The sequence below is a fragment of the Bison bison genome, unplaced genomic scaffold (assembly GCF_000754665.1).
Source record: "Bison bison bison isolate TAMUID 2011002044 unplaced genomic scaffold, Bison_UMD1.0 scf7180017864533, whole genome shotgun sequence".
Taxonomy (NCBI): Eukaryota; Metazoa; Chordata; class Mammalia; order Artiodactyla; family Bovidae; genus Bison; species Bison bison.
In genome coordinates, this window is record NW_011495082.1 from 11,157,378 (window position 1) to 11,171,767 (window position 14,390).

A 14,390-nucleotide genomic window follows, 5' to 3' on the forward strand; every position below is an offset into this window, starting at 1 on the left:
ATGATCCTGCACTGGGATTATTTCTAAAGGGTGGATATACAGCAAGGAGGAAAAGTTCTGCTTCCATTCTCAACAGTATTCCATTGTCTTCCATCTGATACAGATAATTTTTTGAATTAAGATCAACATATGCCAAGTTTATTTTTAATTGGCGATTAGACTGTTTTTGAAGAGTTCCATTCAGAGGGTAAAATTAGGCCCCAGGCCTAACTTTAGACTCTACCTTATTTACTGTTACTTGGCCTTTCCGGCCTTTCCACCCTTCCCACTCCAACTCTCACCACCCCCACCCCACCTCCCACTTGAAATTTGAAAACTTCATCCTTGTGGGAGTAAGGGGAATTCCTTTTTAAAACAGCTTTACATCAGCATGACCATCACTAACTTAAAGCTTATTTGAAAAGGATATTCAAAGCTGCGGTATGCCTTTCTTTTCTTTTGAAATACTTCTGTGTGCAACTTACAGGTCCAGGCATTCTTTGAAAACCAGTCAGAAGCCACCTTTCGACTTCGCTGTGTCCAGGAGGCTTTGGAAGTCATTCAGTTGAACATGCAGTGGGTGGAGAAGAATCTGAAAACCCTGACATATTGGCTGTAGCATGCACACCTGTACCTCATCACCCGTTCAGAGAGCTTGTTAACTGGGCCTCTGCTGCTTTTGCAAAAGCCACGGTGAAACCAGGATCGCTGCTGAGTTGTGTGCACTCTTAGGAGTTCTAGTTTGCTCAGGGCCAGTCTGTATTTTTTCATCTGTCTTTTCTGAAATGTCTTTGGGCAGTGTGTAGTTATTTATTACCAAACTATATTCACCTGTATGCCAACCGTCTACAAAAACAGTGGGTAATTTTTCTACTTTGAAGATATTCAAATGGGAAAAAAAAATCTGTTTTGCAATGCTGTTCTCAGTTTCTGGCTAAATGTTGACACCATGAAATAAGGAAAGAGCTACCATGGGAGCCACCATCTTTGCAGGCTGCTGGTTGGTTAGCCATTTGTTGCTTCTTGTTGATAGATGTTATTTGAATGTGGTTCCAAGTTAGCATCAAAAAGTATAGTAATGAAGTCATCGAATCATGCAGCTGTAGAAAACTGACCTCAGGTGTGCAGATCTACTTATTGGGGGTTTTGAATAATCCTTTTTTTTCTGGAAAAAGTTTATAACTATTATATTTTTTTCTGAAAAATAGTGAGGTGCTACAGAATTTTTAAATTTTTGTTGTAAAGCTAAATAACAAGGCCAAAAGATTAAACTTTCCAAATATTTAACACCTTCTTTTTCATCTTTCAGGAAAATATTTCCAACTGAGTTAGCACTAATTATTTTACTTATGAATTCCAGTATTCTCCAAATCTCTGTACACCTTTACCGCTCTCTGCCGTAGATATCCCTTGTGTTACAAATAAGTATTTCTGCATTTATGGCATTTTTTAAAATACTGGTGTCTCTTATCATGACTTTCTTACTAAGATTTACAGTTTACAGTCTGTTTAAGTTGCTTTTTGGCTGATAGATCAGACACTTTCTCTTAATCATACCCATTGGGTGGTTTTTCATTTTATATGATAGAGTTGCATATTAGAAGTATATTTTAAAATAGGGCCTTTGAGAAATTGAACATTTTTATTTGAAGTTCACCATAATACCTTAAAGGAATAAAGAGAATGTGGATAGGAATAACTTGATTTAGGTTTATTTTAATATGGTGGGCTTTGAATTTTTTCTACTGTCAGAAACAGTACTTTTCTTTAGTTGAAAAATCAAAGTTTTCTTTTGTAATGGCCAAACTAACAGATTATAGGGAATGGCCAAGGAAAGAAAGAAAGAATCCAAAACTATATGGCAATTGTACTCCTTCTAAAGGGGAAATACTGTACTTGAATTTTTTGAGCTATGCAGACTTATACCTAGATTGTTGTGTTTCTTTGATTCTTAGGAGAAAAGCTTTCTTCCTAGTATTTATTGTACTTTCTATTTTGCTTGAAAACACCTACGTACATAAAAAGGGTATTTACCCATTTTTCAGCACTTAAAACACTCCACTGAATCAGACAATGGGAAAGGTCACCTTTTTTTTATTCAGCAGGTATCAAGTGAGAATATATGGAATTATGTATAAAATTATATTTTATTTTATGAAAATATTTTTATATAGCAAAATTGAAAAGACTGGCAATAGAAACTAAAGATAACCTTCTTTAGCCCTAGTGTGTTTTCTCCCAATTTAGTGTTTTCTAAACAGCACTTATCTCTCTATTTAGAGTAGAAAATACCATTATCTGAGAATCACAGAATCATCTGAAGATGTTTTTTTGAAACTAGCGTGATTGTAGGTCTTTATTACTCTTGTGCTTCAGTAAATGAATGATAATTTAGTCGATATTTGAAAGTGAGTTTTTATATTTTTAGAGTGGGGAAAAATACTAAAATTTTGGAGGATTTTTTGTTGCTGGGTTGTTTTTTTTTAAACCATATTACTAAAGTCCACTTTGATACAGAGTTTAAACTTTGCTACTTCTCAAAATCATTTAAGATTCTTCGTTTTGTCTGCCCATCTTCACATTGTTTCTATAATATTTGTTAGCTCCGCATATGGCAAATCTTGTCTTGAATTATATCATTCTTTCCTGTGAGTGTGTGTGTCTGGAACGGGGTGGGGGTTGTTATAATTAAACTTTTATCAAAACATGGGCTAAAAAGGAGGTAACTCAAAATCCATTTCTATCTTTGTACTCAAAAGCCATTCATTCCCATAATACCAGATCTGTACCAATTGTATTTTTCATTTACAGGCCTCACCTCAGATTTTCCTGTGAAATTCCATACTTTTTTAATGTTATGCTATCCCATCTATATAGGGCTTCCAAAAACCAACTCTAAGTCAGGAATATAAGGTTAAATAATGGTTAGACCGTGTAGTATAATAAGTGTTGTTGAAGCGTTTGAAGTTTTTTCCCCCAGAATTTTATTTCACCATTGTATTTCTGAGAACTCAGATAGAAGCACAGCGATTCTTTGTTCTATGAGCACACAGATCCATGACCAATTCAGTACTGTCTGACAAGCGTTATATTCATTGCAGAGAGAGAGTCGTCTTGAATTAATAAAAAGACACATCATACCATATTATTAGGAAAGGCAAAATTGGAAATCTGGAACTGTAGAAGAAAAGCTTAGGCTTTGGAAGTCTGAAAGGCTACAAAACTAGAAATCCAAGGAGTTCAGTTTGTTGATATCTAATTGCTTGTTAATACCAACTGATTAGATATATTAAACGGAAGTAGTGTCAGCAGCTACCGTAAGCTTGTGCCTTGCTCCATCTTGTTCGATATGAATCTCTTTAAGTGGAATTATGTTGTTTGCCACTGTTTTGGTGTTCACGAACTTTCTTACTGTCACAGGTTCCTCTTTACACTAATGTTCTTCACCATTCGTGTTTTCACATGTACTTTAGCCACAGTGGGAACAGAGCTGTCAGAAGAGTTCTGGGTATATAGAGGATACTGAGCCACATCAGTCTTCCTGGGTGCAGAACAGAATCCTTTCTGAACACTGGAAAGGAAGAAATGAAAGTTAAGTGCTGAGTTTGTTGGATTACAGATAGCCTGTTCCTGAGTTGGCTTTTGAGCATCTTAATCTAATACACATGGAAAGATAATCTGTAGTCAGGTTGCTGAATATTTACATAATCCTCATGTATGTCATGGGGGTGCGGGGAAGGTGTATGCATCTCAGGAGATGTGCAGACAGCAATTTCTGGGCTGAGTGTGCAAAACAAGACCTGAATTTCATAGGTATGATGTAGTTCTTCTCCCCTTTGCCTTTTTTTAAAAAATTGGAATTAACTCTTTTCTTCCTCCCTTACATCCCCATTTGTATTTTATAAAGCCTATGTGTTCACTTTTGCTGGGTTTTGCTTTCTTTTATTTTGTGCTTCATTCTCTTCATTGGCAACTAAGTACCAAATGAAAAGTGGAAGTCCGAAAGTATGATAAACCTCCTCTTCTCCCCTTCCCTTGTTGCCTACGTGGGCAATAGCTCATAGAATAGTTGATTGATTTCTTTGAGGGTTCTTTAGGGGAATATACTTTTTAAATGTATGCACGTGTTTTGATGTTTTTATATTCTTTCATCTTAGTATAGTTTATCCTGATGAAAAATGAAAGAGACATTGTCCTGTGAAATCTCTTCTAGCCTTTCAATTTTTCCTTCCTGGGCAACAGCTACAGAGTAGTTACTTGGTTTCCTTCTCTGGAAGGAGATGGCCATAGTGGGAGAAGAGCAGAGTATGTACTTTTTAAAATGTATCTAAATCACTATTTTGTGGGTGTTTGATTTTGTATTTCCTTCATCCTCCTCACCGATAAGTAGAGATCTAATGAACTGTGAAGGTCCCAAAGTATGACGAATGCTTACCTACCCCTCTCCTTGTTGCCTGTATGGACGTAAGTGAGTAGTTACAGTTTCTGTTGTTTTGATCTAGTCTGTTCTTGAGGGCAGAGATGGGGGAGGGTTGTATATTCTTTTATTCAAGTGTATATAAATGTTATGCTACTTTTTAATATTTCATTTTAGGTGTGTTCCTTTGCATGAATGCATATGTACTTAATGAAAACGGAGATTCAGAGTATGACAGATCTCCTCTTCCCTTTTCCTTACTGCCTTTTTGGGCAGTGGCTAGAGTAGCTTTTGTTTTGTGAGGTGGGAGACAGTGGGGTATGTACTTAATGTATATAAATAAATCTATAACTTTGTATTATAACTCATCATTTCGTACTACGTCCTTTTCATAGGATGTGAAAGTACCTAATGAGACGTGGAGGTCCACATGTATGACAATCTCCTCTTGACCCCTTCCCTTGTTGCCTGAGAGGGCAATGGCTAGTAGAGTAGTTGATTAGTTTCAGGGGCTCTTTTGTGGGTATTAGGGTAAATGCTTTTAAAATATATACTCATGTTTTTTACTTCCTTATTATAGTATTTCATTTGGTACCCAGCCCTTCACTTGGGGGCTTCCCTGATGGCTCAGCTGGTAAAGAATCTGCCTGCAATGCAGGAGACCTGGGTTTGATTCCTGGGTTAAGATCCCCTGGAGTGTGGAATGGCTCCCAACTCCAGTAATCTGGCCTAGAGAATTCCATGGACAGAGAAGCCTGGCAGGCTACAGTCCATGGGGTCGCAAAGAGTTGGACACAACTGAGTGCCTTTCACTCACTCACTCTCCTTCACTTGGACTGGTAGGTTGCTAATGAACCACAGAGTTCTGGATATAGAGCAGTCTTCTTTCCCTTTTTATCCATGTAGTCAATAATTTTAAAGTAGTTTGGACTTTTAGAATTTTGCAGGGGACGGGGCTGGGAAGGGACTGAGGCGGAATATATTCTTTTGAAATCTGTATATATGCAGTGCTTGTTTCAATATCATGTTATTCCATTTGTACTTATCCCTTGCTTGGATGTATAGGTCCCTAACGAGATGTGGCAGTATGGATGTAGGAAAATCTTCTGTCTTCCCCTTTCCTTGTCGCCTCTGTGGGTAATATTTGTAGAGCAGTCTAGATTATTTTTACCTCTATCACTGTCTTGCCTGGGAGCATAGGGATATGTACTTTTTAAAATGTATATAAATGTTTGTGTTCCTTTTTTTTCTGTTACTTCATTTTGTACCTAAACTTTTGCATGGATTCTTAGGTACATGATGAAAATTAAGGTTCATTCTATGAAAAAAATCTCCTCTTCTCCCCTTCCCTTATTGCCTGTCTAGGCAATGACTAGTAGTGTAGTTTTTTGAAGAATTTTTTGCAGGGCGCAGAGCAGTGAAGGTTTTCTGGGTTTGCTTTTGTGTGTGTGTATAAACGTTTGCTGCATTTATTTGTGCTTTCATTTCAAGCCTAGTGTCTTTTTTGACTCCTAAATATCAAATATAATGCAGAGGTCCAGATCGGGGTGTAATAAATCTTCCCCGCCCTTCTCCTGTAGCCTGTGTATACCGGTAGTATAGGAGTACTTGAGGATTTGGTTTTCTGTTGTTTGTTTTTGAGGTTTTTAATGGGGGATGAGCTTGTTAGGCAAGATATATAAATTTTTAAATGTATACAAATGTTTCTGCCTCTTTTGGTGTTCATTTCATCTTGAATCCAGTCTTTTGCATGACTCTTTTGGAACTTTATGAAAGTTGAGATTGATTCTATAAAAGATCTCCCTGCTCCCTTTCCCTCACTGGGCAGTGGCAGAAGAATAGATGTTTGGCTTCTGCTTTTGGAGAGATAGGGATGGGAGAGGTGTGTGTGTGTGTGTGTGTGTGTGTGTACACATATATATACTTTTTTAATGTATAAAGGTTTGCTACATTTTGTGTGTTATTTCATTTAGTGCCCAGTCCTTTGCTGGGATCTGTAGGTACATAATGAAACATGGAGGTCCAGATGTATGATAAATCTCCTCTGCTCCCTTCCCTTACTGCCTACATGGGCAATAGTTCAACAATTTAGGATCTTTTTTTTTTTTTTTTGGAGGGAAAAATTATTGGGTGGGTAGTAGTTAGTGGGAAGGGATGGGGTATGCCCTTTTTAAAAGTGTATATACATGTTTCCATGTTACTGATTTTATACCTAGTCCTTTGGGTGGATGTCAAGTTACCAAATGCAAACTGAGGAGAAGTGTATGACAGCCTCCCCTTCTCCCCTTCCCCTTGTTGCCTGTGTGGTAACAGCAAGTAGAAGGGTTGTATGTTGTTTGCTTGTTTTATAGAGATTTATATTTTTGGCGGGGGAATATTCTTCATGAGTGTTTTCATTTGTCGCTTTATTCTGTGTTTAGTCCTTCACATGGCTATGTAGGGAACTGATGAAAATTGACTCCCCTGGATGAGCAGCGTACTTTCTTCCTTTCCCACATATTTGCTCCTTCAGCTGGAGCCAGTATAGTCACTATTTTGTGGCTGTTTTTATTCTCTCAGATATATGCCTTTAAAGATGTAAGTGTATACATGCACATACATGATTTGCTTCTTTTCTTCCCCCATTATTTTCCTTTAATAGTCCCTTGCAGGGCTCTGAGTGGATCTTTCCTTTAATAGTCCCTTGCAGGGCTCTGAGTGTATCTAACAAAAATGTCGCACCAGATCCTTGCCATCTGAGCTAAAGGTGTAGCACTGAGGTGGGGTAACCAATGGCACCAGGCAGGTAGCCCGTAAGATGGGAGAAGACACTTGGATACGGTTGAGTTGTGAGAGCTAATCACATCTAGTAGGTCTCAGGTTGACTCACACTGAATGAAATGGTAGGAAGGGAGGGACCTGTTCTTTGGCAATTCCAGAGAGTCAAAAAGACAATACTTCAGGTGTGGTTAAATTTTTTTGCTGTTCATCTCTCAGCGGCACTCATTCAAACTCATTTGAAGACCTCTGAGAGTAGCTCCTTTCTGAGGCCCTGGATTCTGACTCAGTTGGCTACAGTTCCTTCAGTTACATATTCTTCTGTACTCGGTAGAAATCATTTTGGGTTTTGGAGTGAATCTTTTGAGTTATTGCCATCATTCTAGTAAATGACAACGTGGGCCCCAAAACTAATCCAAGAAGAATTGGGGTGGCAAGCTCTTTGACTCCCACCACCTTGCACATGGCGGGCGTGCTGGCCCTTCCCTCCCCAGAGCTCTTCTGCGTGGCTGCCTCCGTCCGCTCTCGCTTCTCCACTAGCTGAACCGTTCCTGTTCATTTCTCCTTGTTGTCTTCAGCGCTTACGCTGTTAGCTGTTATCTTCAAGTGTCCTTGGAAATGTGAGCCCATGTTGCCTCTTTGGCTCTCTGTCTTTGCATGCATTTCACACATCCAGACCTGTGTGTTAACTTTCAGCATTCTTCAGTGATATTTTACATTGACTGTTCATCCACCACATGGTAAATGTCACGACTCCATATTTATCTGTCGCAAAGAAAATGCATGTGGAAAATCCATCCATCCCTCTCTTCCCTCCCTTCTGAGCTTCTGAGCACTGTTTTTTTTTGTTCTGAAATTTATAACCAATATAATGCTGAAGATTTGCCATACTGTTATTTGCCATACTGTTATAGAAACATTGAACGGTAGGACTCCTAGAAAATTTGCAAAGAGACGTTATTCACCATATCAGACTCTCAGGTTCTAGTGATGAAAACTTTGCTTATACTTTGCTGTTACTTATACCTGCTGCTGTACGGAAAATAAAAGTTTATTCATGCCACATTTAACTTTGACCATAAATAAAAGGGAGCATCTTTTTGGAGTTAGTCATGGTCATATTTAGTGGTATTTCTCAACAGTTCTTAATTTGAAATACTTCAAAGGAAGTAAAGGTCAGGGCTTAGCTGAATGAAATGCTCCAGAACTTGAAGTGTAGAAAACATCAGTACAGTAACATATTCATGTGTATAAAGTGACAATTACAGCATAATTGGAACATTTGCATTAATCAACAAACTCACATTGAGACAAAACTGAATCTTACAGCTTTCTTGATTAAAGCCAAGTGTTCCATGTTGCTGTGAAGAATAGTCTCTCAAACACTTTGAAAAGTAGTTACTTCAAAACTTGTGAAGGTATCACATTTTTGTATTTAAATACTTACAGAGATCTCCAATTTCTTGAATCTGAGCTTGTGGGTAGAATTCTAAATTTGTATCATAATCTTGTCTTTTGTGAAAGATTTTGAAAACAGTATGTATATATATAATATTATATATGCAAATTGTGTTTTGTCACTTGTAAAGGGAAAAGGCTTATTTTTCTTTATACTTCTGATACCTTGTTTTGCATATGACCAGCACTGACTGAAAGGCATGTGTACCTGCAAACACTGTTGCTTTTTTTGTGAAATAAAAATAAAATTATTTAAATATAAATATTGTGTAGACCATTTTCACTTTTAAAAAGTACGTATAAAGTGGTTTATGATCTCAGCTGTACCAGAACAGGAACCGTATTCATTGTCTTTTGCAGCGTTTCCTGTCTCACCAGTGCTGCAGTATCTTTACTTTGTGTAACTCAAGGATTCACAGGCTCATTAGTGCTATGTTGGACTGTCCTGGGTATTGTATGATGATTACCACCATCCCTGGTCTCTAATGCAAATAGCAACTCCACTACCCGCAGTGAGACAACCAAAAATGTCTCCAGACACTGCTAAGCACTCACTGGGGTGGAGTGGGGTTAAAGTCATCCGTGGATGCACTCCGTGCAGGGGAAGTATTTTAGAATGAAATGATTCTCATAAATACACAGGTCACTTGAGTAGCCATTTGGTCAGATCTACAGTAAGAAGTTCCTTGTTTTAATTCCGATCAATATTCTTGGGAGAGAACTGAGAATATCTTAGGCTCTTAGGTGTTGGAATTAGAACCAGTATTCTTCTATATAAATTGTTAGCACTTAAAGTTAGGCATTTTAAGGCAAATAGAGTTTGGGGTAAAAGAACTGAGACACTATTTCTGGGCATACAGAAACACACATTGAAGCAATACACTTTTAAAATATCACCAGAGCTTACCTGCTGGCCCAGCACTTCAGACTGCACCTCCAAGACAGAGCCACGGGTTCAGTCCCTGGTTAGGGAGCTAAGATCCCACACGTCACAGGGTGCTGCCTTCTAAAGAAAAAAAAAAGGTATTACCATTAATAATTATTGGGGGAATGCTCTTAGAAATTAAAAGATTTTTGCTCAGAAGCTACCAGTTCAATTTCTGATACTTTGTTCACAGACATGCACAGTAAAAATGGAAATAAAACCCATTATAGATATATTGGGTTGGCCAAAAAGTTCATTCAGGTTTGAAAGACTTGAACAGACTTTTTGGCTAACCTTATAGAACCAATGTTTTTATTCCAGTGGAATTTATAGATGTTAACTGACATAAATGCATCATCTATAAGTTGAGAATTATGTTTTATTTGAGGACTACAGTCCAGGAAGGCAGCCTCTCAGTTCTGACAAACTGTTCCAAAAAGGTAAGGCAGGGGCCAAGATATATTGGAGTTTTTGCATTTTTGCTGAAAATATGTGGTTGAATATCAGTTACTGTGAATCACACACACAAAAGACATCAAGTTAAGAGCTTTTAGTGCCTTTCTATATATGGAAAGAGTCTGGGCTCATTGAAATTCCTTTTATATGTATTTTATCCAGGGCAAGGATCCTGTTTTTCTCATTTCTAAATTACCCTCAGGGTACACTGTTGGGGGCAGGTGCAGTGGCTGACGGCTTGATGGTGGGGCTAATTCATTGATTATTGAAATGACGGGCAACTTTTTTGTCCATAGCACCTCCTTGTGGTCATAAATTAGATGAAGGTTGGGGAGACATTTCATGACCAATTTTCCCACAGCACTAGGAATTACGACCCAGGAAAAATTTCCCTTGTTGCTTCTCTCCATTTCTACAGTTGCACTATTACAGTTATTCTGGGTAGAGTTACATTTGATCAACTGCCTCAACGTTCAGCCATTAGTTTTGTCAGAGGACGGGCTACCATTGCAAAATGCAATAGAAAACTATCTTCCCAACCCAGGAATCGAACCCAGGTCTCCCGCATTGCAGGTGGATTCTTTATCATCTGAGCCACCAGGGAAGCATACAGGTAGTATCATTAATAAAATCATAGTATAGCAGGTAGCTGCTGCTGCTGCTAAGTCGCTTCAGTCGTGTCCAACTCTGTGCGACCCCATGGACTGCAGCCTACCAGGCTCCTCCATCCATGGGATTTTCCAGGCAAGAGTGCTGGAGTGGGGTGCCATTGCCTTCTCCCATAGCAGGTAGAGACAGGCATAAATAGCTGGAGAAATAAGAGGACAGAGTAAAACAATAATTGGTGTAACTGGATGTAATCTGATCACAATAAGTCATCAAGTCTACAGGGGAGGCAGCTGGAGAAGAAAAATTCTAAAGGGATCAAGTAGAGATAAATCATACCTTTTGTAAATGAAGATAACAATTACCAACTTGTTGCAGGTCAAAACATAAAGGCTTCCTGAAAAAGATTAAAAGGCAGTGTTTTAGAAAAAAGTCATAAAATTATAAATGATTTATTGCTCATAATTCCTGTTGATCTGGATGAAGTCAGGTTTTCCATTAGAGTTCTATAATTTCTTACCCATTTTAGCAGTATGATCTAAAAGCCATTAGAAACTTGTTTATCCAAAAGTCCTTTTTATGAATCATCTTGAGGATCTTTATAAAAACATCTGAGTAAAATAATGATCGTCTATTAATCAGATCAGATCAGATCAGTTGCTCAGTTGTGTCCGACTCTTTGCGACCCCATGAATCGCAGCAAGCCAGGCCACCCTGTCCATCACCAATTCCCAGAGTTCACTGAGACTCAACGTCCATCAAGTCAGTGATGCCATCCAGCCATCTCATCCTCTGTCGTCCCCTTCTCCTCCTGCCTCCAATCCCTCCCAGCATCAGAGTCTTTTCCAATGGGTCAACTCTTCGCATGAGGTGGCCAAAGTACTGGAGTTTCAGCTTTAGCATCATTCCTTCCAAAGAAATCCCAGGGCTGATCTCCTTCAGAATGGACTGGTTGGATCTCCTTGCAGTCCAAGGGACTCTCAAGAGTCTTCTCCAACACCACAGTTCAAAAGCATCAATTCTTCAGCGCTCAGCTTTCTTCACAGTCCAACTCTCACATCCATACGTGACCACAGGAAAAACCATAGCCTTGACTAGATGAACCTTTGTTGGCAAAGTACTGTCTCTGCTTTTTAATATGTGTCTAGGTTGGTCATAACTTTCCTTCAAAGGAATAAGTGTCTTTTAATTTCATGGCTGCAGTCACCATCTGCAGTGATTCTGGAGTCCAAAAATGTAAAGTCAGCCACTGTTTCCCATCTATTTGCCATGAAGTGATAGGACCAGATTCCATAATGTTAAGTTTTTTGAATGTTGAGTTTTAAGCCAACTTTTTCACTCTCTTCTTTCACTTTCATCAAGACGCTCTTTAGTTCTTCTTCACTTTCTGCCATAAGGGTTGTGTCATCTGCATATCTGAGGCTATCGATATTTCTCCCGGCAATCTTGATTCTAGCTTGTGCTTCTTCCACCCTAGCATTTCTCATGATGTACTCTGCATGTAAGTTAAATAAGCGAGGTGACAATATACAACTTTGATGTACTCCTTTCCCTATTTGGAACCAGTCTGTTGTTCCATGTCCATTCTAACTGTTGCTTCCTGACCTGCATACAGGTTTCTCAAGAGGCAGATCAGGTGGTCTGGTATTCCCATCTCTTTCAGAATTTTCCACAGTTGATTGTGATCCACACAGTCAAAGGCTTTGGCATAGTCAATAAAGCAGAAATAGATGTTTTTCTGGAACTCTCTTGCTTTTTCCATGACCCAGCGGATGTTGGCAATTTGATCTCTGGCTCCTCTGCCTTTTCTAAAACCAGCTTGAACATCAGGAAGTTCACAGTTCGCATATTGCTGAAGCCTGGCTTGGAGAATTTTGAACATTACTTTACTAGCGTGTGAGATGAGTGCAATTGTGCGGTAGTTTGACATTCTTTGGCATTGCCTTTCTTTGGGATTGGAATGAAAACTAAAGACTTAAAATGGCATGGTTAAATTTAAAATCTGATTATAATGCAATTGATAAGAAACTTGGTTATTTCTATGACATACAGCATTTTAAGATAACTAGAATTATGACCTGATAACATACCAGGACATACCAGGATTTAGATTTTGGAACATCTATATTAATGATATCTACCCATGTAAGAAAATTTTACCATCACTTACGTGACCGTATTTCCCATGTAATATACTCAATAAATTCATTTAGTTTAGTATCTGTCTTTGGAATATTTCAGGGGCCCTTTGAAGCATCCCAAAGTTAGCTAAGGTCAGAAGAATTTTGGTTAGAATTTCACTTAGGCAAGTTTATAAGAGACATCAAAGTTTTAAAACACTATCAGACCATTAAAACACTATCAAATAAAATCATAGGTCACTGAAACAATACTTATCCAACTGAAGAGACAAAAGATTTTTAAGGTAAATATAGATCATCTAAAAGACAAATAAACTCATAATCGAGTATCCAAAGTAGCCCAAAATTTCCAGAAAGCTTTTCCCCTCTGAACAGAAGAGGAAACTCCAGCCCTGCACCAATCTACCTTGAATTACAAAGTTCACTTACCTAATTAAGTGTAATCCAATCTCAGTCTAATCATATCCAAAACTGTTCTCAGTCCTCCCTTTCCACAAACTTTGCACAATTTTCTGTACCTATTTAGTTTATTCTTCATTTTTCTTTTGCATTTAGAATTAATCAGCTTTAGGGCAAAAATCTCTTTTCCCTTAACACAATACATTTCCATTCTTCATACATTCTTTTGCTAAAAACACACATCCTGCTTTCCTTGCATACCAAAATATTTCCTTTATTTCCAGTAGGTAATTCCCAATCCTTAAAAACCTTGATTTCTAGCAAAAACTAAGAAGCAAGCAATTATGAACACACCAGTGTTTCTTGATGGATAAACTTATGAACATTTTCTATAACCTCTAGAAGCATGCGCTTTCTCATAGAGTATCTCTCCTCAATGTGCTACAAGATGTGTCTAATAACCAAACATCTTTAGTTTTCAGCAATTAATGTTCCAGGATTTTATCTTACTTGAAATAATCTGGATATTCAGTGAATTCCATCATTTACCTTAGCAAAGTTCTAAAGTTTCAAGTTACCAAAAATCTGGAGAAACTATTTTAGGTAGATCCAAAACATTATTCCTAAAGAGTTCACCAGGAAACTCTTATTTATATTTTATAACTTGCAAAAACAATACACCAGGTTAATTCTGCTTACTGACGAACTTTGCAACAGACAAAATTAACTTACTGACCTTCAAAACACCTAGGTACAATAAAAACAAGATAGGTCTATTGGTTAAGCCAACAAGCTTAAGCTAGCTTTAATACCAGATATTAGTATGTACTGGACTACATGAACCTAAAATTCTACCTGGCCAGTTTTCTTCATACTTAGAAATATTTAATTTGCAAGCACTTACTTTTAAGTAAATTAGAGCTCTTTTATAAATTTTGGGAATACTATCTGGAGATAGAGACATATGTATAATTTGCACAGACATAAACAGACAAAACTAGAGATCTGAGGCTTGAAAACCTTAGTTATGAGTCAGGCATTACAATATAAACTTACTAGTTTATAACAGTGAAATAAGTTTATTTACTCAGATGATTAAGGCTTTACTATTTGTAGAAAAGACTTAAGATTTGTATTTGTCTATGACAAATCCTTAATGAAGCTGTGAATTTGCTTTTGGTGAAGGAGATTTTTTCAGAGGTTTGAGTTTAAAAAGGCTTCCTCCCCCCACCCCCCCCCCCCCCCCCCCCCC

The 14,390-nt window shown here is 37.9% G+C and overlaps 1 protein-coding gene across 2 annotated transcripts in view; it reads left to right on the forward strand.

Annotated features, from left to right (window-relative positions):
• Nucleotides 1-8,874, forward strand: part of LNPEP (leucyl/cystinyl aminopeptidase) — a 102,204-nt gene extending 93,330 nt beyond the window's left edge. For both annotated transcript variants that reach the window (XM_010831959.1, XM_010831960.1), the window contains exon 18: nt 467-8,874. In XM_010831959.1, coding sequence (XP_010830261.1) covers nt 467-598 — 132 coding nt within the window. In that variant the 3' untranslated portion in view covers nt 599-8,874. The remainder of the gene's footprint in view (nt 1-466) is intronic.
• The last annotated feature ends 5,516 nt before the right edge of the window (nt 8,875-14,390 follow it).